The 27,470-nt window shown below is 38.4% G+C and overlaps 1 protein-coding gene across 2 annotated transcripts; it reads right to left on the bottom strand.

Moving 5' to 3' along the window:
• Positions 1-39: 39 nt before the first annotated feature.
• LOC102304633 (bryoporin) lies at positions 40-2,689 on the bottom strand. 2 transcript variants are annotated; one of them, XM_042218605.1, is made up of 5 exons: positions 2,550-2,689; positions 2,139-2,331; positions 1,747-1,855; positions 553-744; positions 40-492 (listed from the first exon to the last, which is right to left on the bottom strand). In XM_042218605.1, the coding sequence occupies exons 3-5, from the start codon at positions 1,848-1,850 to the stop codon at positions 315-317; spliced, it is 474 nt and encodes a 157-aa protein (XP_042074539.1). In that variant the 5' UTR covers positions 1,851-1,855; positions 2,139-2,331; positions 2,550-2,689; the 3' UTR covers positions 40-314. The 2 variants fall into 2 exon arrangements, with proteins under 2 accessions (XP_042074539.1, XP_005920388.1); XM_005920326.3 differs by having other exon boundaries at positions 40-744.
• Positions 2,690-27,470: the final 24,781 nt, after the last annotated feature.

Raw genomic sequence — 27,470 nt, 5'->3', positions numbered from 1 at the left:
TATGAATGAAAACATATCCCACTCAAAGTAGCACAAGCATTGGGTCTGAATGCTTTATTACCATAATAAACGAAAATAGAGTATTCAGTGTACATGAGCCCAAGAGCTAAGCTAATGGAGAATCAATGAGGTGGCTGTCAGATATTGATATCTTTCAGCAGACACAAAATACAGATGACAGCAAAATCAGTCTTCCTCTTCTCCTAAATGTTTTTTTTTAGGATGACAAGAGTCGTCAAATCAAATGAAGTTTATTTTTCTGCGACTAGAAAAACAAGAAAACACAGAAAAGCAGAACACCAGTAGACTGCACACTAATGACCCATTTTATCATAGAGCTCCACTTTAACCATGGCTTTTCCAACAGTAGACATTGTGGCCCTCAGGTCAACATATGTTGCCTTGTACTCCAGCCCACAGCCATTTGCCTCAGAGCGGGTGAAGTTGCTGAGATCCTTCCCATCATACATCCGGTCATACAGCTGTTTGTCACAAGCACGGGATTGCTCAAACACACCCATGGCCAGCTGGTTCTTATACAGGTTGTGGTCAAAAGGCACAGAGAACATGATCGCCATGCGCTCGGAGCAAACCCGGCTCTGCATATGGAACAAATCGTAGGTTAGAATGCCGACGGCACCCGTGGCAGTGTTGTCATCCTTGGTGAAGGAGCACACTTCTGTCTTGGTGGTACGAATCGTGGGCTGGGGCGGGTGTTGACAGAAGCCACTTTTCATGTACACCCTACACATTAGAGCAAGAGATAAATCCTTACCGTCACTACTAATCAGTTAACAACTTTCATGTCACACTTCTCATACTTTTGATGAAAAAACACACTTTTGTAACTTTTGTGGAGATTGTCAATTTACTTTTTGAGTGTTGGGCTTTCCAGGGTGAAACATCTTATGCTGATGGATGGAGTGTGACTGGGAGTACTACTGTGGACTTCTAAGCAACAGTGAGTGTACCTGCATGCGATGTGCAATGAGGCAGTGTGTGTCACTGCATGATGGATAGGTGGATGTTCTCAGCAAAGTAATGTCACACATGAAAACCAGCCATCCAAAATATGGCCTGTCTTCCCACAGCTAGATAAATGTAGAAGGATGGCACAGATTCCAATAGACATGAATTGTTTATATTTATTTTGTTGCTGTGTTTTATTAATTTTTTTTCTCCTTTTTGTGGTCGGAGGGGGGGGAAATCCATATTACATTGTTGAGAAATACAGTAGGTGGCTATATAAAACTAATATTTTATTAATGTTATAATAGATGGTGCACTGTATTTTGCTTGCAGTGCCATTGAGCCCTCCTTGTGAAATTTAGGTTTATGAATTATTAGAAAGAACACAAGGTGGAGATTGTGGTGACCCCCAAATTATACATGGCTGTTATGCAAAAGAAAATAATAATTACATATATGTAACTTAGTTATGCTTTTTTTTTTTTTAATAACAGTGATTCACAAACACTAGGCAGCCAAACCTAATTATGAATTGCAGGACATGTCACTTGTTGTTGCTTTTAAGAGCTTAGAAGCAGCATTTTAGTGAACTTAATGTATAATGTTGTGAAGTTTCCATTGTTCATCACAATGTTTTTCCTGCAATGTCATTCATTGATTTATGTTTTATGAAGTAAACATTCAGCCATTCAGGTCTGGCCCTAAATGCTATCCATTTATTTTCCCAATTAATCAGTTTTACAAGTGTTAAACTGACAAAGACATTTGCAGACTTACTTGGGGTTAATGAGGCAGTAGCTACCGCTGACATTGGTTATTTCTATAGTGCAGTTTCTGTTGGTGGTGAGAGTGGCTGACACAGCCTCAGCTGTTTCTGGCATCTTGACTGCAAGAGAAGCAGGATTGAAAGCTTAGAACAATACCCACTGACAGTTCACCAGCTAGCAGCAACACATTTAATTGCTGAAAAGATTAATTACCTCCAAAAAGCTGGTTTATATCTCTCCTCAAATATAATATTCTCATAAGAATTAACTTAACATGACGTAGGCGTGTTTGAAAACGAGTATACCTTAAGTATACGAGAACAAGAGAAACGTTGTTTTTACAGATGATAACCAAGACAGAAATAAGTTCGAGTCCTATTATAAGTAAGCATAATTAGGTACCTTTTAGAGAAAAATATGTGCGTTGTGCCAGACAGCAGCGTCAACTTCTTTTTCTCAGGTCTTGCAGAGAGCGTCTCCCTTGTGTGATTACACCTCCACAGTGCTTGTGCTAACACAAGCACAGGCGTGTCCATCGTGAAACAAAAGTACCCCATCCACTGTGAGAAATCATATCTCACAAAGAAGCAAGCACCTAATATTACATGATCACAAGATTTAGCAGTAATCTCTACTTTTACTCAGGGAATGGTTAAAAACATTACTGTGCAAATTTTTTACTGCATGGTTAGCATCAAAATTCCAATAAGGTTGTTATTATGCAGCATATTTTAGCAAAATGGTACAAAATTACTCCTCTGCAGTTTAAAATTTATCTCACATGTTATTTTCTATACCTATGTCAATACTTACTAGATTTAGTGAAAAAATTGTATTTTAGAATTTCTAGTCTTCCCCATCTTTTATGAGTCCATTTCCATCCCAAAAAATGAATTTAGTAAAACTATTCAAAGCTTGTGGAATATTTTCATGTTCTGTCTTGCTTAGGCTGACGCTACAGTCACTGGGGATTACTCAACTGGCTGCTTGTTTTTGCAAGTGATGACTCGTGATACATTCCTTTGGGAACCTCCAAACATCATTAGCAGTTTTTACACACTTTTTTAGCTCGTTTCACTAAATTCCCATCCAGACTGTGGAATAGAGGAGGAGTTAATTCCTTCTTTCCAGTACAGTAACTAGCAAAAACACTGCATTATGTAACAACACAACACAATACAGTACAGTGTTATATTTTTCCATAAGTTCACAAGGCACAGGGATCTTCCAGAATAAGTTTGTTTGGCGGTGTGTTCATTACTCCACCAAGCAGCTCGAGTAATATGGCAGCTGTTGTGTTCCATTTATCAGATGCCCGGCCCTTGATTTAAATGCTTCAGCTCCTGTGCTTGAAGTCACCAGATGGCACCAAACATGCATTTGCAAAAATACATTTGCACTACACACACTCTTCAAGTTAATGTTTGCTTTCTGATGATTAGCCAGTGACCGTGGCAGAAAATCGCTGACAAACATTAATATATTTAGCATATCCTTCAATGTCCCATGACAACAGCAGTGAAAAGAAAATAAGAAAGAAACAGTGGTCATATTATATACCTTACAATTCTAAAAATCTAAGAGAATACAATATTAATGAGTTTATATAACCAATCACAGTAACATGTTTGAAGTTTCCACACTGGACACTAGAATAACAAATAAACTCAAATTCATCCAAATTAAAGTAATATATTGTCACATGGCAGATTTATTATTAAATGACCACGATACATGGGAAACACTCTTCTGTGACCTCTCCTCTGCTGCCACCCTCAGGCCAGTCTCAATGTTTTAGATGAAACATTTGATCTTGAGTGTTGTTTTAGGAAGGAGTATGCACTTATTAGGAGTATGCATTTATTGGCCTCTTCATTTGTTACACTTTGTTGTATTTTAGGCATATTTAGTAATAAAATAATGGACATGGTCAGCAACAATACTGGTTTCAGATAGGCTGCGGCATTTAAATAATGCTCACTTGGGACTTAAAATATCCTCCACACTGCTACCACCAGTCTGAATGGCTGTTATAAGGGATAATGGCTTTCATGCGTTTATTCTTATTCTTGTTGTTTGCACAAAACCCTGCCCCTGCCATCCAAATGCTGCAGCAGCGATTGAAACTCATCAGCCTAGATATCTTTTTTCCAATCATCCACTCTCCAAATTTGATGAACTCTTGCAAACTGTACCCTCAGTTTCCTGTTCTTAGCTGACAGAAGTGCTGCTGCCCAAAATTTGGTGTGTTGTGCATTCAGAGATAGACTTCGGCTTACCTTGGTTGTAAAGAGTGGTTATTTGTGTGGCATTATCTTCCTATCAGATTAAAAAACAGACTGGCCTTTCTCCTCTGACAAGGCATTTTCACCCAGAGAATTGCTGCTCACTGGATATTTACCCTCTCTTTTTTTGCATCATTCTCTGTAAATCCTAGAAATGATTGTGCAGGAAAATCCCAGTTATAAGTAAATACTTATAAGTAAATATACAGCCCTAAGTACTGTCTCTTTTTAGCTGCACTTTTGAGGCTAAAGGCAGAGATCTTTTATCCTGTATTATGACCCATTTTAGATCACATCCAGAGTAGGTCTGTAAAATTTAAACACACCGAGTTATCTTTCGGAGAATGGTTAATAAAAGGCAATTGGGGATGTGACAAAAGGCAGAACATCAGTAGTCGTGAGTTGCTGAGCCTTTGAAAGTCTTATGATGACAAAGATAAATGCACGCTGAAGACGAAGCCTTATTTGATTATAGCGGCTGCAGTCTCTCAGCCTCACGCCACACATGTTTTTGTCCATCCCTTACGTTCCTTCTTCACTCTGTTTTATGTTGGAAAAGTGACTGTCAGTGGACTGACGCTATTAATCATTTATTTTGGAGGATGATAGATAGCAGCAGAAGCCATCATTATCCAAAAATCTCAGCAGACACTGAACAAATACAGCATTTAATAGGTCCTCCTGAACATTATGTGTCCATCACTGCGCTTGTTTACTCTTCTACCATTCAGCCTTGATTAAAATGTAAAGTGAAATGTTATGTCAGCATGTTGTCACCAGTGAAGTTTTACTGCTCTGAAAATAGCTGAGCTATGAAACACAATCATGTACAGCGGTAAAGGTTGTGCCACAATCAACACCTTGTTGAAATTATATAGCTTAGTAGTACAGTAGCTACACCTCTACAATCAGCAACAACTGCAGTGGGAAGCTGGAAGAGTAAAATAGGAATAGGTCGGCCACACAAACAATATCACAATATTTATGGACTCAAATAAAGCGGGGATCATAACAAAAAGTGACTTTCAGTTTTTTATGTGATTTTAATGGGTGCCAAGCTAAGCCAACAGAAAACCACTGACGAAAGTGTTGAACACTGGAATAAAGAAAATGCATTAGAATAAAATAAAATACACAATTAAAAAATAACAACACAAAAAAGCATCAGATGACATCATGAATTGTTAAAAACTTTGGTTGGTGAACTGTTAGAGTTCTAATTCAGCTCAATTTAACTTTTTTTATATAGCGCCAAATCAAACCAAATCACAACAGTTGCCTCAGGGTGGTTTATATTGTAAGGTAAATACCTTATAATAATGATATTTGAGTATTGTGGCACTAATTATACCACTTTTGCTTCCTTTTTGTACCAGTGTACAATGCAGTATTTGGAAAACGTCAAGTAAACTGAGGTAAGTACAAAGTCTATTCAAAAGCATCAGTTCCTGTCGCATAACTGCTCCATTTTGTACTTATTTAGTGTTTATGAGGCAAACTGAGTGAAGTGCATGGCACAAAGGAGGCAACAAGCTGCAACAATTTCCTGTTCCCCAGCCCTCTATTTGGGTCAAAAGTGCCAGAGATGACAAGAACATTTCAACTGCAATGTAAATGTAATCATTTTAGACCTCCGTATGACTAAATCAAACAAAGACTGACTCGTGTCTTTTGACAGCAGGGGTACATTCAAGCTGAAAATGGTGTACAAGTTTTGCTGTAATTTCCATGTTTATATGTTTTTTCTCAAAATGCTCTGCATCTGTGTACAATGTGTTAGGATCATAACTAGAAAACAAAGCTGTAGCTGCTGCGATATCACACATTGGGTTTTACTCTTAATTCTGAAGCTCAGTGCTGGGATTTTGGCCACTGTCCTGTTAAGTTTGTTTGAGCCGGAAGTTACCATGTCATGTGCTGCTTGTCTTCTGCATCTGTTCACTTATTTTCTCTCCCTTTTTGTTTACTATTGCCATATTACACATGGACTTGTAAATAATAAAAGACATAGATAAATAAATAAAGACAAGAAAATTGAATTAAAATAAAAATACAAACAAGAGGAGCCTATAGAGAGACTATATAGCTCATCTTGGAAAATTGAATTTGTTTGGCACAACAGTCCATTCAGATGCTGATTCTGACTGCAAGACTTACCAGATATGACATTTAAAAGAAGATGAAGAAGATGTTGCTGTGTCTGCATGAGAGGGTGGCGCTCTAACTTATCAGCTTGTTAGCAAGTTGCCTCATAAGCTGTAAAGGTACATTGTTTAGACGCACATATCTGCTGACTGATGATGCAACAACATAAAACTCTTGGATGGGCACAGAGAAAGCAAAGCTCTTTGCCACATAGGCCAGCCAAAACAGTTACACTCATACCTCCAGCATCCAGAAATAGATGATTTATTTTGCATTAGAACTGTTAAGTTTTTAATTTTTTTAATTATTATTTTTTAATTAGTAATTTCAATTTACAAGTCTATGTGGACTGAGCAAAAAGCAACCTCTGAGACTAAAAAAATTAAGCCTCCATGGACTAGCAGAAGTGCAGATCCTCTAATGGCCACTTGAGGACTCAAAAGGGAATTAATTCCAGAAGAAGCACATGTTACAATGCCTAATTTTACAGTATTAAAATACATATTAACAGCATGGTAGGAAAAATGGTTTACAAAAAAAGTGATGCTTGATAGTTTCCCTCTTGATCATAATTATGTTTAGTGTGATGTTAATTTTTATTTTATAACTCATCAACTTGGAGGTGCGTTAGCAGTGTGGCCTCATTAATTGACAGGTGTCCTGACACAGGCAGCTGGAGTCCATCAGCATCTGCTAGTAGTCATCTGTGCTACTCTGAGCCATTACACTGATGCTCTTCACCGTGTGTGCTGTTGGCGCCTTTTGGGAGATGTTTAATGGATTAGCTGACTAATGTTACAACTTCCTGTGTGATATAGACCAAGAAATTTGTACTCCACTTTTGGTGAATTAAAATCTAGTGTTTTATTAGTCAGTTACTTAGCAAATGATGATGATATGACTTTATGAATACAGGTTGCTAACCACGCTCGCTAGCATTAGGTGATAAATTAGCACAGCACCCTTCGTCCATATATGGTAACAAACATGCAGTATCCTAACACAGTGATACATTGGCATATTGATGTCACAGTGGCTAATTCCATAGGGTTCATTTGCTTTTGTAGCCAACCTTAAATGGCCAATTAAGTAACTGAAGTTCTTGACACTTCCCCATTGATGTTTTTTTTTTTGTTTGTTTGTTTAGTTTTTTTTTTTCTCAGCTCAAGCAAATGGTCCTTGGTTAAATTAAGTTTTGACTCAATCATAGTTTTGTCAGAAGTGTTAAGCAGTTAGCAGCAACAATACAGTCAGTATATGCAAGATACAATATAGACAAACAATCAGTTGCCATAGGTTCAAGGATTTTGTAACATAATCCTCAGGGATGAACATCACCCAGGTGATGGACATCTGACATCTGCCAACTGAGACAGGAAATCAGCCGGGTGGGCATGTGCGGACTAGCCAGTCTAAAACAAGATGAGAATTTAGTATACAGTAAAATGAATGCACAGGGGCAGGGATGTGGTTGAACAACTGTTTCTATGACAACATCAATATATCATTAATAAAAAAAAATTGTGAATGTAATATTCTGTGTACAGATGTGAAACTTCCACAGGCTTCCTAATGTATTATGTGATATTAGTCTTCTGATCAGGTGCAATTGCCAGAAATTTTCATGATTGATTAGAACAATGAGGAAACCCTCAAAATTAGCAGAAGGACAGACTTCTTCAGTCACCTGTGTCAGGAGAGTGTAATAAGTAAAGTAAAGTAAAGTAAATGCCAAAAACTGTGTGTTTTATGTCCATTTTCAGACTCAAAGCTACGACTTGCTTGATGTCTGGTTTTGTCCTGACCTCTTCCCAGAATCACTCTTCCACTTCCAAATGTGATATCAACATTATTGAGTTCTGGGATGCAGAATTGGCCACTTAGGATGTGTGAAAACAAAAATCATTGTAAATTGCTCCTCTGCTGCTGGGACTGGCAGGTGTGCCAGACCGATTTTAGATTTGTGTGACTGTAGATTTGAGCATCGGTGTAAAACTGCAACATGCAAGGGTGCTTACATTCTTGCTCTTTGATCATTGAGAAACAAAGCATTGTCCACGATTTATTGTTATCATTCATCATATAGAAGATTTAAATGTTTTATGTAGTAATTGAAAAGTAACAAAATAAGACCAGTTTTGCTTCAGTTAAACACTAATGTCTTATGAGTTATGAGCATATTCACATTCCATCCCCTTATTCAGCACAGCCTATACTTTGCAGCTCTAATGATGTGTAACATTAGTGACATTTCTCCCTCTTCAGGGAACAATTTGGTTCTGTCTTAATCTCTTTATGTCTGCTGTTATAACTGATGATAACTGTTTGCTTGATGAAGTGCTTATTGCCACTTTAAGGACCACTCACTTTATAAAACAGTGTCCACCCTAAGCTACCACATGTATAAAAAAGTGTTTTCCTCTTTAATGAATCACTTTCAGCCCACGGGCTGTCACTTTTTTTTGCTCCTCACATTTCTTATATTTATGTATCACTTTAAGTGCACTAATATGAAACCACATCACTGTCTGCAATGTAAGAGAGCAAATTAATATACTGTTCAAATACATATACATATACTTCTTATATCTTCTACTGATATGTAATTATTTCTCATGAATTTGCATAACGTTATCTTTTTGAAGACACAAACCGGAGAGGACATTAAAGATTTTTTGAGAGCTCAAACTCTGATTCTACAAATCTATGTAAACATACAGCACCAGATGGGACCAAATGAAAAGGGCAAATCACCGCAGTGTTTATTTTGGGGAAATGCTGCATTAAATCATACTGTTGTTCCAGGTCTGAGGCAAACATAACATACTCAGTCACCATTAAATTTTGTAATATTGTGTGATCCGGATATTTATCAGTAATAGTTAAAATACACTTTACTTTTAGTGCCTCTGTTATCATTGATAGGGAGTGGATTATCATTTGAAGGATGTAACCACCCTCATCCAGAAGCTATCAAGACATCTTAAGCGGTTATAAAAGATAATAATTTCTATAACTATTACTGCTGTTGACAAGTTCATTAATAAATGCTTAGTATCCGCTTCGAGGTGTCATGGTATCCATGGATTTTTGATATCCATTTAAACATCAATATTGTGTAAATTAGGCATATATGAGAATATATGACCATCAATAACTGTGTAATTGTTCTTTTTTGTATTGTTTTGCACATGTATATTTACAGACTCTCTCATCATCTCTATGTCTTTGCATTTGGAGTTGCCAAACAGACAATACAGAGGAATTTAAAGATGGTTTAACCTAAAGTCTCCGTATTTCTTTATATTTTGTAAGATATAGCATTATATCTTACATTATTTAGCATTAATCGGAGAGATTAACATACAGGGTAAGGGATACAGCCTTGGTATATATACCCCTGCACTATACAGGTTGAGTTATAGGAGATTTCCTTTTTTGGCATTTTGTAAGTAAAGTCATATGGTACTATACAATTATTTTGTTGTTGGTGTTAACCTGATATCATTTCTGCTGCCACCTATTTGTCATCTGGCTAATCAGGCTAAAGCTGTGTGATTAAACTGGGTCAGAATCCATGAAATAGTTTTTCTGCGGGTTATTCATCTTGTACACTATTTTGAAGCAGTCAGATTTTTAAACAGTCGTCAACAAAAGATTTATATTTAGTGCTTTGTTTCATGTAGGAGCAGAATTAAATGTTGTAAGGTCATATATTCATTGTGTCGACAACACACGGTGATAGTTTAACTCTCATTTCGAGATCAAACATTTTTGTTGTAGAGGCTAAAATTAAAAAAAGAAGGTAAAAAAGCAATCTTTTGTAAGATTCTCATGACATTCAAAACAAGGAAACAGAAACATCAAATTATTTGTCCTTGTTTTTCTGTGCAAATATTTTGTACCAGCAGGCAATCTGATGAAGAAACATTTATAAAAATCAGAATACTTTTCAGTCATTTCCCAATTTCCATAATTCAAAAGAGGAAGGCTGAGACCTTTGTGATGTAAAACATGCGCACTTTCTCAAATGAAACTTCAGACAATCAGTTAAGCTACAGATTCAATCGCTGAATATAAATGCCCCCTTTTTATATATCATGTCATTCACTGCATAAACTCTTACAATTTCATCCGTTTTGAGAATGGGAGATTCTGATTAATCCCTTCAGTCATCAAAATGGTCTTCAAAGGTAAAGGTTCTCAAACGTGAGGTAATGGCTTGAGGGGAACTGGAGGGGGATTATGCAAACTTCACAGTGATTAATTTTGGCCTGAGACGTATCTGCACTGATGGTAGCCGGGAGAAGAGCATATTGATTGATTGCTGCAGGGGGCGCGAGGTTCTGCACATTTACTTTTTGATGAATAGGCTGTCAGGGCCACGAACAACCAAATATGGCCCTGTAAATGAATGTTTAAGCGATTATGGTATAAGTGTAAATATTACACATCCATTAAGGAGGATTACATTTGGTGCCACTTTGAGAGAGGGGAGGAAATAAAAGGGACAGGCCCACAGAACATCCCACAGCAGAGTAGTTGCATGAGGAAATGTGGTTTTAATCTGCATGTATAATGTTTTAGAATTCTAAATAGGAAAGACCTTGACATTAATCTGTATGTGTGTTAGCGTTTGTGCATGCATGAGAGTAAGTATGCATGTTTATGTAGGCTGGTGTGTGTTTTCAAGAGGGCAAGACTGAAGATCAGGGCTTTAAGTTGACAGAGCATGCCAGTGCATCAACCCGCGCAAATTACCACGCGATAAAACACATCCAGGGTGTTGCACAGGAGGTGAGAGTGGGAATAAATGCCAGCTTCAAAGATGATTTGCGCTCAGCGCGGATTAATTCCCCCACCTAAGAAAAATCAATAGCACTGTGTGGAATAGGAATACATTTGTGTCACCTTTTGGGGACAAGGAAGTGAAAACACAGCTCAGAAGCAGGTTTAGACAATATACATCAAAATGACTAAAACCCAGGCAAGAACTAAACTGGTTCTGGGGAGCTGCCAGTAATTAAGAGCTTCGTTTCTCTGTATCTCACTTTCCATCCGAAAGCTCCGTGCAAATTTAATGCATTTACCAAAATAGCACTTGAGTAATCTTAAACGTTTGAAACTCCAGCATTTGATCACTCAAAATATGTAAATATATTCACCATATTCATCATTCATTGTTCAAAAAACCTCTTTCCATCTCATTTTGGCATTCAAATCTCTACATTTGACCCATGTATCAATTGTCTTCTTGGAAATTAAACATTTGGCTTGATTTAGTTTTAGCTGGAGAGCATGCTTTATGTACTCACCCATGAATAGATTTCAATACTGATAGACATACACACAGAAACATACACCATGAACAACACAAACAGATACTCATTTTAATCACAAACCACCTCAGAGAAGCCCCCCCCACAAAAAGCACATCAAAAGACAAAAATGAAAACAAATGTGTTTTCCTTACTGAGCATTCTGCTACATTCCTTCTACTTAACAAACATGAATACTAAATGCTGTTGCTGTTTCTGAAAAGCAGTAAACCACCTTGACCTTCACCCTGTGCACTCATATTATCTTTCAAAGACATTCTGGAAAAACATCTGCATCACAAATGCATGCCATATTGTAAAGTTTGCCATCCATTTCCATATCCTCAGGCAGAGTGTCCTCATCCTTGCATTGACTAAATGATAAACACCAGGGCCTCTGTTTGCCACTGATCTTCTGAAGAAAAGACAGACAGGAGATCAATAAGCTCCCCATCCTCTGTCCCATCTGTAGGTATTGGCTTTTCTTCAGTAACCCCCCTCCCTACCCACCTCCATTCGCCCCTAAACCCTACTATTTCCCCAAATTGTGGCTCTGCCACTGCATCTACAAGCTGTGCCCATGCAGTATCTCTGACAGCTTGAGCCTTTCCCTTTCACTCATATGCCCACAACTCTGTGCCGTCCTTCCTGCCACCCCCACCTTCCTCTGTTCCATCCTGCTTTATAAGAAATATAATCCTATTGATCCAAAACCCGATGGGAAGCGTTGATCTGTAAACAGACGAGTGCTCAATAAGAGCTGTCCAGTTCTCTAGAGGAGACGGAGGGATGGTGGGTGTTAGGGTGGGTAGGTGGTGTTATAGGTGCAGCTGGTACTGGAGAGGTGTGCTTGTGAGAAGGGCTGCTGTGAGAGAAGAGCGGGTGGTGGTGGTGGGTCTCAGTATCTGTGTGTCTTGGCATCATTTATCAGTTTTATTGCTTTCTTGTCTTGTTGCTGGCTGCCATCGCCCCTCACCTGGCCCTCCTGCTCCTGGTAAACCTCGCTCTCATCCCCGCTGCTGCCTCACTTCGATCTCACTATGTTCAACCCAAGCAATTAAAAGTCCGCAGCTCAGGGTGAACAGATGAAAGGTGTGACATTTTGCTTTTGACTGACGATGAATTCAGAGTGACAGGCTGGACAGATGCATCCAGGCACAGATATGGATTTATTTTTTTTCCCCTTGTATTCCCACACTCTGCCCACAACCCCTCCTCTGAATTCTCCTCCCAATTCCCAGCTGTCTTATTTTGCCTCTTCCTGAGGTGATAGGACCTAGCTGTAAGAGAATGTGTCCAGTACCCTACCTTATCCTAAATCATTACTTGACAATTTAAAAGGGCAAAAAGCAATGGATGGCTTTTCCTCAGTGTTTCCATGGTTATTTCTCTTAACCCTTTCCCTTTTGTGGCTTTGATAAAGCGAGTGGGTCTAACTCTACTACACTGTTTCTGTGCCAAGGTCATTTGTCACTGAGAGACTGAAGCATTGACTCCCTATTTAAATGAAGGATCTTTTAATAGTTGTAATTGTTTAAGGTACAAAATTAATACTGTTTTTGGCCAAATTTTAATATTTGAATCAGATGTGTCATTTTAATACTATAACATCTCTCTATATATATTTACTCCTAGGACTGCAGTCTTCTGGACAGAGATCTCAGATGTCGTTTCTGGGACCTGCAGACAGAACAGACGCTTGACATCCTGGAGAGATTGTATCTTTTGGCTGGCTTGGGGTTTGCCTAGATGCCCCCTGTGTAGTGTTCACAGTGGTACAGTAAACATTATTTTGATGATTAATCAGTTTGTCATTTATTAACATTAAATGAGCTGATCAGCATCACCGCATTATTGGACATTAGTGCTAGGGACACAAACTGGTGGAATAAACCATAAAGTTAAAGGGTGTCATTGGTATAGACACCCTGAACTCTTCTTACAGAGCGTGTACACATCAGGATAAGGATGACCAGAGCCAATCCAAATTAAGATTTAAGAACTTGTAATCTCTGTGTACAATTGCACAAAGTTCTGTTTAAAAACACTGCCACCACATTGAAGCTCATACTGTCAGAAGAGGGGTTTTGTTGTCAGGTATATCCACACATCTGCATGTTCTGGCTGTAAGCAATCCTTTATTATAAGTTAGCAATTTTAGCATTCAGTCTAACTCTTCCTGCTTTGGCTTGCTTCCCAAAATGTCACAAATACTGCAAACATGCTGCATACACAGAGATCGGCAGGTCTTGTTTTGCTCTAAAATGGGGTCAGCAGGAGTCCAAGGCACGTGCTGTGCACACAGGAAAAGTTGTTATTTCCAGTTTGACCTGTGACCCATCCAACAATGGACAGGATTAAGCTTTTAGATTTGCAATTAAGAAGAGATGAAAACAATTTCTTTTGGTATAAATATGACATGGACCCACAGGGCCATGCTTAGGTGCATTGCAGAAGGAAAGGTCATTTATTTCTGTTTTAAAAACTGAAATAAATGACATGTGGTATTAAATACATCAAAACCAGTTATGAGTCAGAACAACTCATTCATCAGTGTCCCCAGTTAGCAATAATCATGTGGTTCTCTAGCTCCAATTGTATTTTACTATATTGCCCCAGCTTATAATGGTAACAGAAATACATTTCCATATGGTCAGAGAATAACAGAATTTTAACAGATTTTTTTTCATAGAGACTAAAAATATAATAGTTCAGTCCAAGAACTGCTGGCAAGTAGCAAACCAGACTTGCATTATGAGAAAAGACAGCAACAACAAAAAATAATTGCATGTTGGAGGTTTATTAGCCATGTGTTTGTGTTTGTTTTGAAACGACTAGACTTTTGTGAATTCTGTATGATTTCCAAAAAAGATTATCACATATAAAAGCATAAGCCAAAAAATTAATAAGCAGATTTTCCTCAAATCTGAGCTAAAATTGGATATTTTATTATTACGTTTGGTGGGCCAGCTGTAACCTGCCTTTATTGTATTGCTGTTTTTTCTATTTCTTCTACTGCGATTGAGAATATTGTTTTTCTGTACAAAATCTGATGTTTTCTGTGCAGTGTTCTCTTTTGTGATAATTTATCACTGGTTGTCCTTTGCTATGTGTGTATTTGTGTGTATAAATATTTATTCATTTATTTTCATTTTTACTTTAAATTACACAATTACTTCTACCATGATTTTAAACAGACATTTTCTGTTGTTTCACAAATGGTGAATGTAAATCTCTTACACTACTGTAACAAGTTTTAAAATAATACCAATTTAAATGAAAAAACAAAAAACCAAGTGCTTAATCTTAGCCACCAAGAACATGCAATTGCCAGGCACACCGCAGTCTCAAATTTGCTAGCAGACAGATGGCTGGGATATCAAAAATTATAGTCCTGAAATGTCATAAATAGCTTGGTATGTGGTCGAATTAAATGTGTGTTGTTGTAGTATTTTAAACCTTCCATCAACAGGCTGCTCAGGCAATGGCTGAGTTTATTTTGTCTTGTGTGCATTTCTTCTTGAAATAGTCGGGATAACACCATTGCATCATGGTGAGCGAAGTGAAAAAGCTGCATAGCGGGAAAATGCTTGTGCCTGAGAAACAGCCATAAAACAAGCTATTTGAATTAGGACCAGAAGTAAACTGGCTGGGCTCCCAGATGATGAGGAACTTCTTATTTGTAGTTCCATCTCATTAACTGCCAATATCTATCTCAGATTCTGCAGTTACCTATACGATCAGATGTCTTTCATTTAGTATTGCTGCAACAAAATCTAAGCATACTGCTTACCAAATAGAGAGAGGCTGCTGCAGTTATTAGTGAGTGATAGATATTGACAAGCAAATTCAAACCAAATGTTGTTGCTGAGCATTGATATGACTGTTACGCTGGGATTAGAAAAAAATTGCAATGTGCCAACATAAGTTTTTACAAAGCACTAGAATTAGTTTATAATTTTAAAAAATATTTCTCTTATTAATAAAAATATTTTTGTAATTGTAATTCTTACAACTAAGTTAAGATTTTATTATGAACTAATATCTTGGAAAAAGAGAAAAAAGGGACAGCAAAATCCAAATGTGGCCTACAAAACTTTTGGTGCAAGGAAGATAAATTAAGTGCAAGATAGATATGTCTAGAAGTTGCACAGATCTTTATCCTTTATTCACAGCTTGTGCTTGTGTTGTAGAACAAAGGTGTTCAAAGAACATGATGAGATCCCTCAGAGGTAACCTCTACAGTGGTGCTTGAGGCTAGAGAATAAACATGGAGTGCCTTTTTACTCACTTACCTTTTGATTTCTTTGATTGTTTTTAGTCTCCACTAAACCTCCCTACAGGCTTCTGAGCTTTAACTGGAGGCTTTACTTAATTGTTTTGTTCACTTCAGAAAAATCATTAAGTGTTTGTGTGTGTGAGAGAAAAAGAGAGGGAGAGAGAGAGAGACAGAGAAAGAATGTCTATGACGGGCCATCCTCCTAGCAGAAGGGACCTCGGGAATAGGAGATTGATCCATAGACATCCAGTAGAACTCCCAGGCTGTTTTGGCACCTGTGCAGATGGCAGACCTTAAAATATCAGTTTCATCACAGAGGTGAGAGCCTGAGAAAGTGAAACACCAGGCTTCATAATAAAACTCACACCAACATGTTGTCTAGGGAAAGCGAGAACAATGTGCAATGAGTGTTTAGATGTTTAAATCTTTAAATGTGCAGTTTCCATTATGTACTGTACTGTTTATCTCTTACTCTCTCACACACTATATATATATATATATATATAAATATATATACAAACAAAATATATTATATGTATGTGGATACCTATAGTATACCGTATTTACCACTAATCACACAACATATCACAACCACACCTCACCCTACTACCCCTCAATAAACCCCTGTACAATACTATATTATTACGACTATGTAACGTAGCTGTACAAACGATCCGACTCTCTATTCTCATCCCATACCTCACCAAAAAACGCTCAATATATAAATTAAATATATAATTGTATAATAGTACAGTTGTACGTAGCTAAACAATGGCTACCTAACCCAAAACTCAATATATTATTATACATATAATATAGAATTAACCTTATTAATAATAATATAATACTATATGATAGCTCACTAAGAGACTAATATGACACCTACCATAATCACAAACTCTACCACATATACTATATATAACTATACAAACTAAATACCATATAATATCAACACACACACAAACATATACAATTTAATATATCAATATAACACATCAACAAGCCCGTTACATCAAATAACCTAACTATAGACATCATAATACTGTAAGCTCGATTTATCACCGGTTGTCCTTTTTATCCTGGTAATCGTTGTATTTTTTCCCTTCAGACGCCTTAACGCCCACTCACATCCTGGGCCATCTGACCTCAGGAATTCGCATGATAAGGTGGGGCCAGGTTTCACAATGAAGCTCACCCGAAACCCTGGCTGATTGGGACCCACACCCAGTTTCACACCTTGGCTCAGGCGATTAGAGGATCATCAGGGGGTCCTTTTGTCCCTCTTTGGGGGGATACTCCCACTAGGTTTAAATCTGGGACTCCCCACCATTTGACCTTAGAACTGAAGAAGCTTCTCAGATGAGAGGTGAAACGTCTTCAAGCAACTTAAAGAAGTCCAGACGCTTTTCTTTGCAAGCTCCTTTGACAACTTAAAAGCAATTTTAAGCCCGAGTACTTATATTAGAACTGTGTTTTAACATTTGTAATTTCATTTGTGTTACATATGTAAATACCTTTTATTTAACATAAAAACTACATTGGTAGTCTGCACTTGTTGTGATGATAAATTTCCATTTCTATATGCCATTTTCTTATAACCCAGCTGCTAATATATTACTGTTTTTATGGATTTTTTTCCTTTCCTTTTACAGTGTGGCCCTGACTATACATGCTTTCTGTGCTCATCCTACCATGAAGAAAGACACACTCAAAGCAGTTTTGTTGCAATATTCATGCAAAGGTAGGAAGTGACTTCCATAGTGGAACCATAACAGAAAGATTAATTTTAAAGGACACTTTGATATAAAACTTCAAACTTGCTGTACCTATGCTATACAAACTTTTAAATTCTTATATTGTCTGACCTGTCATGGCTGTGTGCAGGCAGGCAGGGAGGAAGGGCCCAAAATGCAGGACTCACTGAGGCAAAGGTGAACTCAAAATAAACAGCTTTATTGCAGGTTGCAGACTGAACAGAAGACTAACTATACTGGGGGGAAATAAACTAACAGGTAGGCAAACCAGGTAATGGAACACATAGCAGAATCTGAGGGCGAGCAGACGTTAAGATGCAACAGAGAGCAAAGGAAAACACAGGGCTTATATACACTAATCAGGGAATGGGAAACAGGAGGGAGACACAGCTGGATTAGACTAACGAGAAAAGAGAGCAGTAGAGCTGAACACTCTGACATCAGACTGGGACCATCAAAATAAAACAGGAAACACGAAACAAATCACAAAGATGCAAACTTGACACTGAGAGGCAGACTGAAAGAATATAACACATGGAACCCAGTGACGACAGAGACTTAAAGAAGAATTAACTTCAAACTAAACTCATGACCAGAACCAAACTGAAACGTAGAATAATAATAAGCAAAAACAGCACATCTCAAGAATTGGAACATAAATCATAATCTAGAAAAACACCAAAGTATAAGAAACAGAAAATGTTGAGTCAAAATGACCCAGAACCGTGACATGACCTGTGTCTTTTAGTTGTTTTTTTTCCATGATTCCTTTCTTGAGTCTTTCCAGTGTCATACTCTTCTTTTGGTTGTCAAAAGGTGTGTGATCTCTGGGGTTATTGCTATCCAAGAAACAGGGGACCTAACATCCAACTTCCTTTTAATAAGACAGAATACTATAGCAAACTACATCTATGTGTGATTATAGTTAATTATGCATAATTGTAATCAAATGTAATTGCAGGCAGGTATAAATCTAAACAAAATAATGAGAGAGAAGAGAGAATGTTAAGCTCTACCAACTTGTAATAACTCTACCCAATAACTGAAATAACTTTGGTTTTGACAAGTGCTCTATAAAAATGTTACAAAACCACCACAGGAGAAACAGAATAAAACAAAGATTAAACAAAAAGAAAACAACAGCCACTGAACAAACACTAATATTAGAGTGAAATTCTAGGGACGTCTGTTCATCAGATTAAAAGTCAAAACAGAAAAAAGCAAAACTTCTTATAAAAAATATGTTTTAAGGTAAGACTTGAAGTGGCTGAATCTGCCGAACTGTTTTTCTTGGGCAGATCATTCCAGAGCCTCAGGCCTCTGAGTGCAAACGCCCTGTCACCTTTAGTTTTCAGTCAACCCATGGAGCAGACAAAAGACCTGTGCTAGAGGATCTTAAGGTGCGTGCTGGTGCATATGATACAATGAGATCAGATGCAGCTTAAAGCCACAAAGGGTCGTAGAAGTAATGAGTAAAATCTTAAAATCAATTCTAAAACATGAGAAGTATAAAAATGGCAAAATGAGTATGATATCGCTTCGCTCTGTTTAAAAGTCTGATAACTGATTTATACACAGCCTGCATTGTTCATGAGAAGGACTCATTGTGAGTTCCTGCCTCTGGCTAACACACCTGCGGGAATCAGCCACCTGTTCTAGATGAGCTCATCAGCAGGCCAGTATTTAAGGTGGTGGCTGGGGATGATTCTTTGCTGGATTGTTGAATTATGTTGTTAGTAAAGCCTCAGCTCGCTTGTTTAGTCTGTTTTCCTTGACTTTTTTCCCTTGTCAATAATCTCATTGTTCTTCCTCTCGTATACAGACCTTCCCTGAATTGGAGTATTTGGAGAAACTGCCTGAGCTGAGTGAGTGAGAAGAGTTGGATTATTTGGACGCTCCTTTCCCTGGATCCCTATTCCCCCCATCACGACCTGTATATGTCACCAGGGTGTTTTTTTTTTACTGTAAATAAATGAACTTTAACTCTCTAAATCCTGCCATTGAGTCCACTCTGCCTGGTGCTCTTGACATATTCTGCTCAAAATTTACCAGGCAATAAACCAGGCATCAAGATTTGTTTTGGTACAGGTTTAAAAGGACTGACAGCAGAATCTGTTCAGCAGTGAGAGTCGACCCAATGAGAAGATTTTCAGTTTTGCCTGAATTCAGGTGGAGGAAATTATTTGATAACCAGTCTGAAACTTTGCAAAGGCAGCTATTACGAGAATTTAACATACCAGGGTATACGTTAGTCTATATGTCATCAGCATAAAACTGAAAACATGCACTGATCATCTCAAATACAGATTGCTAACTTGCAAAATTTTTTTATGATTCTGTCATTTTAATAGCGAGAGATATCAACCAAAAAGCCATTAAAAACGCTTTATATAAACATTATTGATTTGCATGTCACTGAATGAAATACATATTTTATCCCCAAGCAAAATATTTTTTGTATTTGGTCACCAGGTTTGCACACATCTCAGGAGGGATTCTGGCCCACTCCTCTTCACAGAAACTCTCAATCCTTTAGGGTTCTTGGCTGCTGCTTGGTTACTCAATGATTCAGCTCCTTCTACAGATTTTCTATAGGATTGGGGTCTGGAGACAGGGTAAGCCTCTTCATATATGTCTTCTTTTAAGACATCAGCAATTAGACCATAATAAGGTTCATTTTACACACTACTTTTTCATTAACTTGACAGTTCAAATTACTGTTGTTAGTTTTGATTTCTTTTTAGTTGTTGTTGTTGTTGTTGTTTTATTTATTTGCACGGCCATGATATCAAGTAAAAGTAAAAGTACCCATGACAGAATTATCATGGGGACTTAAACTAGCCTATGTATATAGTGCCAAATCACTACATCACTAATTTATATTGTAAGTTATAAACCCAACAACATTATAGATAGATACCTAATTTTCAATGATCTCTTACAAGGAAGCACTTCGCAACAGTGGTGGAAGAAATTTTCTTTAAGAACTGAAAAACCTCCAGCACAACCAGGCTCATGGGAGCGGCTGTCTATGGTGACCAACTGGAGTGAAGAGAAAACAAAAAGAGAAAAAAAGCATAGAGAAACAACAAAGGCAAACCTACAGGAAATAGATGTTAATGATATGCCAAAGAAGCACATAAAAACATGGAGAGTGGAAGAGAGAGTAGGGGAGCAGTGCTCATTGCATCACTGGTTTGGTAGTGGCCCAAGCCTGTATAGAATAACTAAGGCATAGTTCAGGGTCACCTGATCCTGCTCTTACTGCACCACTAACCATGCCACATTCAGAGTCAAAGCATTTTTTTTTAAAGTAATACATAAATAAAAAAAATAAAAAAAACCTACAGTAAGGCAGAGAGAGTAATGACAGACAACATTTAGTCTCAAAATGTGAGCTGTCTCTACACACACACAATGAATTTAAGGTGAATGTGCCCATCATCACTCACTGATTTTAGGGTTTTGTGCAGCTGATTGATTTGTCTTTGGAACAGGCTGTAAAGTGTCCATTTCAGATACAGTGCAGTTTTTGGCACTTCCATGTTGGCCCGATGCCACAGAGAAGCCTGGTAGCTAGAGCCTACCTCCCACTTAACTACTGAAAACTACAGGAACCACAAGTAAGTCTGTACTAATTGATAATATGGTGAATCGTTTAAAAAAATAAACATGTTCGGAAAACTGTCATAACCAGAGGGCATCTGGAATTCAGGCTGACTTTTTAATCTGAACCCTGCTGAAGTTCTAAAGTTCAAACCGAGTATCAGAATGGAGAAGAAAGGTGGTCTGAATGTGACATGGTTGGTTGTTCGAGATGTTCTGAGTATTTAAGAAGTTGCTGATCTACTGGGATTTTCCTGCACAACTATGTCCAGGGTGAGTGCTGGTTCCTTAAGTCAAAATGCTGTTGAAGTTAGAGGAGAGTTTTGAGGATAGGACAGGAAGGCAACAGTAACTCAAATAACCACTAGTTACAAGTAATGCAGAAGCGCATCTCTGAATTCAAAACAGTTTGCTTGAAGCATATGTGCTAAATTAGCAAAAGGCCACACTTTGCTCCACGTCTGTCAGCTAAAAACACAAAAACAATGTTGCCTGATCTGGGACTTGATTTCTGCTGCAACATTCAGATGGTAGGGTCAAAACTGGTACAAACAAGACAAAAAAATTGAACCATCTTGTCTTGTGTCCCGCATAGCATTACTGCTTTGTGCAATGGTGTGAGGGGATACTTTCTTAGCTGTTTTCTTCCTAGGAACAGCAAAGATACTACACAAACTTTATCCTTCAAACTTGGACCCTCAAGTCTCTGGAAGAGGACCCAAGTTTGAAGGTTGAAAGACTTGCCATATGGCAAGTGTGTGTGTGTGTGTGTGTGTGTGTGTGTGTGTGTGTGTGTGTGAGAGAGAGAGAGATTATCATTATTCATTACCACTTATGTAATCTGTATTTCTTTTCTTTTTTTAAAAAAAAAATCATTGGAGTAATTTCTTTCTGAAATGTTTTTTATTCCACGTTACTGCTGAGAATCATCACCATGATGGTTGTGATGCAAGTGGAAGTGACACAGGGCAGACAGTTAGGCAGCCTGTGTGAAAGAAAGAGAATATGCCAAAAACTGAGAGTGAAAGTGGGAAGCAGAGCCAAGGAATAGAAAGATGGGCAGATGAAATTACACCTGCAGGTCTGTTAGCTTTAGAAGCCAGAGTCTAACAGTGTGATGTCCCATAACATACCCCAAGGGTCCATGAGGAATAAAGAGTGAGTAAACCTTACATATCAAAGTTTCTTTTCTCACACACTTCTGTTATTGCTCCTGTGCCTCTCCTTGACAGCCCAGTGATTCATTTCCTCCAGCCTGAAAGACGGGAAATGAATAGAAAGCTTGGATATTGTCAGGTGCTAAATGGAAAAGCAGTTGCTCTGGAGACACAATACAGGTGCAGGTAAGAATGGCGAGTTCAGTTTAAAATGCCACTCAGTCCCAGGAAACGGCACACAGCACCACCTGTCTAACATGGCTCAACAAAAAAGGAGGGGTGCTTGATTGGATGTAAAACATTCACAAATCAGCATTCTTTATGTTTGAGTAGATTTTCATCTCTTTGCTGTCAAGCTGCAGGACCTTCTCATTTTATTTACCTGCACCATGGAGTGAAAGAAGCTTTTGCACATTTGCATTTAATAAGAAAAAGGACACAGCTGACCTTAGATTTTAACCTCTTTTAATAAAAAACAAAACACAAACAAAAAGAAAACTAGGCCACATCAAATGACAGCACTGCCTGCAAGATAACACTAGAGATATTGAGTGCAAGTGGGTTGAGTATAACACCACTGTAAGAGTTGCACCTAACACCTGCTTAGATATGCTTAGTGCTGAGCAGAAAACACACATACTTGCTAACATGCTCACTCTGTGTAATCTTACTCTAATGGGAATAAGTTTTATATGAACAAGGTATAAAACTAACACACACATATAGGTTAACAAAACAGTATGGTATTGTTGGGGGGGTTGTTTTTTAGCATGGTCACTGGTACATGACTTACAGATGGAGAGTCTCCATGATTTAGGTGGTCTTGAAACTCTTCCTATTAAATAATCAGTACAAAAGTAACACTAAAATGCTGAATAAAACAAGCAAATAATAAAATTCACAAGATACAAAAACTATTGAAAAGCAGTTTTTTGTATATTCCATATACCTAACAGTGTTATCACGTCATCATGTTTGTGACAGTGATTTTTTTTAAACTGAGAAATAATCACAACTTTTGGATAGTGGTGTCAGATGTTAGAACACTTATATGTGTTGTTGTTACATTTTGACCACTTGTTTATGAAATCGGTGCTTTTTACTAAATTGTTCAGTCTTGATGAAATTGAACAATTTAGTCACACTGATGATAACATTTAAAGAAATCTTAGATGTGGTGATTTGTTTGATTATGGATCACCTCTGTTCACCTCTGTTCAATAGAATATTCTCAATTTTAAATGTGACTCTAGGTCGTAAGGTTTCCATACTTTCAGGATATTGGGCTAAACTTGAAGTGGCTGCAGCTTGTGATATGTCCAAGTAGGCTACAATATATGCAAGATAACACGGTTTAACATATCACATAGAACTTAGAAGTATGGGCTACTACTACTGGAATAATAGATTTCATGGGACTGAAATGTCTCCATACATTTTTATTAGGTTAGCATGAGGCCAAACAGCAGTAAGATAACAATAATAAACCCTGACAGGCATGGAGCCACCAGGGGACTTTTTAGAGTCTGAACCGGGTGCAGCTCTACAAGTTGTGGTTTTGGACTGGGTGGATGATGCTGTTTGTGTTCAGCTGGTTCAGCACGGTCTGTGACCTTCTCTCCACATGTGTGCTCTGTGGGGCCTCGCTCCTTGTTTGTGATGGTATTGGTCCTGCTGGGAAATTCTGCTCAGCATGGCTGTGCCTGAGGTGGCTCCCTACTGGGATGTGGACTCTTCCAGATGTGAGGGAGTGAAAATAATGTTTGTTAGGCTAAAACAACTCTCCTTTTCTCTTTTTAGTTGAGTACTAAACAAAAAAAATTATCAGTTAGTTTAAAAACTGCACCGTTTTCACCCCATTAAGTAATAATAAATTGAAATGATGACCACTGGGATGACATCTGATGCAGTGTGTTTCTAAATAGGGGAGGACAATCCATCCATCCATGTCTTATCTGCCCAGATCTCCATCTACCCAGCCACTCTCCCAGTAGGATATGCCTAAAACGCACCTAGGAGGCATCCTGGATAGATACCTGAAGCACCTTAACTGGCTCCTTTCAATGTAGAGGAGTTACAGCTCTACTTGAAGCCTCTCCTGATATGGTCCCTTGTGTACTCCAGATGTGGCACCTGCCCTTCTCTCTGTTCTCTTCTTGCTCCACCTCTCCCTCTCTCTTGATCTTTGTCGTGTCTGTGGGTGTGCCTGTTGTATTTAACCACACTCCCTCACTGATTGCCAGGTCATTAAACTACTTTATGTGGTGGCCCTATTAGAATCTTACTGTAAATGTTTGACTCCCATCATGTTTTAAACATGGCCTGGAGTTGAGGGTCCCTCCTGTGACCGTGCCCTGACTGCTTCCCAATCTGGAGCAACATGGCTCCTGGGATCACTTGGGCACACTCAGTCACACAAACTCCGTAGCCATAATAAAGTAGCGATTCGTGGAGGGGTAGGACAGGATGATAGACTTCATATAAAGTCAATCATCCTTTTATGTTCTTTTAAGAAATATTATAGACAGAGTAAAGATGTGGGGCATTTTGACATTAGCGTCTACATTCATCATTCATTGAGTTTGCCCCTGTGGGAAACTGCCAATATCTTGTGGTTGCCAGTGCAGCTGGCATGTGTCCAGGATGAGACTTCCTGCTCTGTTCAGTGGCTATTGTTTATAAATGGAGATAAAAGAAAGAAAAAGAAAGCTAATAAAATGCTAAATTGCCACCAGACAATGGCCAACAATGTGCTTTCCAAACTGAATTTTTAGTTACATAGTGTAAAAACAAAAAAGAGACTGCTCAAATGTGGCCGGCCACTAGTACTCTACTGAATAGAAATGGTGTCCAAAAAAGTTTCTCATACAAAATCTTGTATCTTTTGCATACAGAATCAAAGTCATATTTAAATGAAAATATATCTTATAGAGATTGAGGTCCAGAGGGATTGAATAGACTTCTTAAAATCCATGCCACGAAACTCCCGGTGCACAGTTTTCATGCTGATGTTTATTCCAGAGGAGGTTTGAAATTCTGACTTTTACACATTATTTGCCTCAGCACTTGGCAAACCCTGCTCTGTAACTTTATGTGGTTTGCCACTTCTTGCCCGAGTTGCTAAATGGTTCCTAAATGCTTCCACCTTGCTCTGCTCTTGACGAAGGCGGTTGCACTTTTCTCCTCTCCTCCTCCTCTTCCTTAGCTTCCCTGCTTAGCCTCTTATATCCTTGTCTAGTCTCATGTTTTTTGTATTACTTTTCCCTGGAACACTCTCTCACAGTCTGTTCTCTAAAACCTAAAAGAGGAATTATGGATTGGATCAACTGGTCCCTAAATGCAATTGACACCCCTTTCTCAACGAGAAGTTTGGGCTTGGGTGAGCCTGAGTGCTGAAGATATCTACCTATTCGGAACCATGGTAACAGGGTTCTGGCGGATCGGAGCTGGCTTGGCCCTGACTTATCAAAGAATTAAGAAAGCGAAACCAGCTGTTCAAATCCCACAAGGCTGCCCGCTGGGATTGAAACGATGGGAAGAGCCGTGAGTTTCTCAAAATGGGCTCATTGAGTGCAGCACGGATAAGATCTTGGAAAGGCTACGGCTGCTGTGAATACTCAGAATAAGATCTCTGACTGCAGACTGGATTACATCTCGGAAGGGCTAGCTCGGAAAAACATCTCTGAGGGCAAATTGTATGACATCTCGGGGAGGCACACTGTCGTGAGTTCTCAGAATCGGCTCCTTGAGCACAAGAAATGACAACATCACAGAACGCAAGTATGGCGAAGCTCGCAGCTCTCCAACGGGAGATTGAGAGACCAGTGTTGGACTGTAGAACTGCTTTGAAATTCATATGAGCTGTTCGCACTAAAGTAAAAAGCACCATCACTTCATGCAGATACCCTCTCGGCGCCAGCTGCGGTCACAAGGCTGGAGCTGAACAACAACACCCTGATAACGACTGTGTTTTGACTGTTCCTTCCCATTCTATGCAAGGCCACCTGGGTTGGCTGGAAGACTGTTTACTTAGCCTAGCAGGGCGAAGGACACCGTCTCAGCTGAACTCTGGACACGCACACACATACATATACACTGATATGCACACACTCATCCCCCCTCCCTTTCCAAACGCCTTCGACACTTATTCCCTAACGATGCTGACGGTGGATCAAGGAGACCAGCGCACGCAGGCCCGGATGTACTGTCTAAATCGGCGGTCTCTCACCCTTTACCCACCCCTGTTGCTTGTCATGTGTTTCTTTGGTGTATTAAGAGTTTTTTTTTTTTCATGTGCTATGTGCAGAGGTGTTTTTTTTCTGTTCTCAAACTGATCTCCCTGTTGGAGCTCAGTCTGGGGGGAGTTATTTTTTTCTCCTCATCTTTCCTCGTGTGGTGCATTTTCCATTGTTATACCTCTCTGACCTGTCTTCCCCATGTGATGTTTTGTGTAATGTATGTATGGTCGGAGGGTAAGATGGCGCCGAAATTTATATACTTGATTTTTATATACATGTAGCAATGGAACTGTAATCACCTGAATTCCAAATTTAAAAGCTGTAGCCCAGTTCCTTTACTTATACAAAAGATTAGATCATTGATAAGTTCCATATACTATGTAATTAAAGTCAATACTGGAAAAGCATTAGTGCAGAGATTGATAAAGATTTTGTGGCTAAAAAGATGTTAGGCTTGCTGGGAGTATGTTTTTCTTTACCTTATGTTTTCCAATGATTTCGAACACCATCTTTCTTTTTCTTTTGCACATTGTTCAGTACTTGTCCTTTCTGCTGTCCTTTTTTAGTTCAAGGCTGAGGAGGAAAAAAAACGTATTTTTTTCTGTCAGCTACCATTCAAGTTTCAAATCTGGCTTAGATTTAAAGTGTCTGTGAAAGCTTTCACGGTCACCACAGCCTGTTGAGACCTCTCTGAATCTGAAAAGTTACATTGTTTGACAAGAAGGTTTTCTCTGAAACCCTATATATAATGTTTATATATAGTGTAGCATGCAACTCTAATTATTAGTATTATAAAGATTTCAGAAGATTGTAAGTTTCATAATATAATCATCTTGTAACTTATTATATATAGTATTAACACTCAAAGCACAAACTCAAGAGCTTCTACGGACTTTGATTTACAGAAGTGCTATTTTAAAATGTTAAAGCTTAAACAGTAACATTGTATATT

Source organism: Haplochromis burtoni, unplaced genomic scaffold, assembly GCF_018398535.1.
Source record: "Haplochromis burtoni strain Fernald_Lab_line unplaced genomic scaffold, NCSU_Asbu1 Contig_21, whole genome shotgun sequence".
NCBI lineage: Eukaryota > Metazoa > Chordata > Actinopteri > Cichliformes > Cichlidae > Haplochromis > Haplochromis burtoni.
This window is presented reverse-complemented; position numbering and strand designations above follow the sequence as displayed.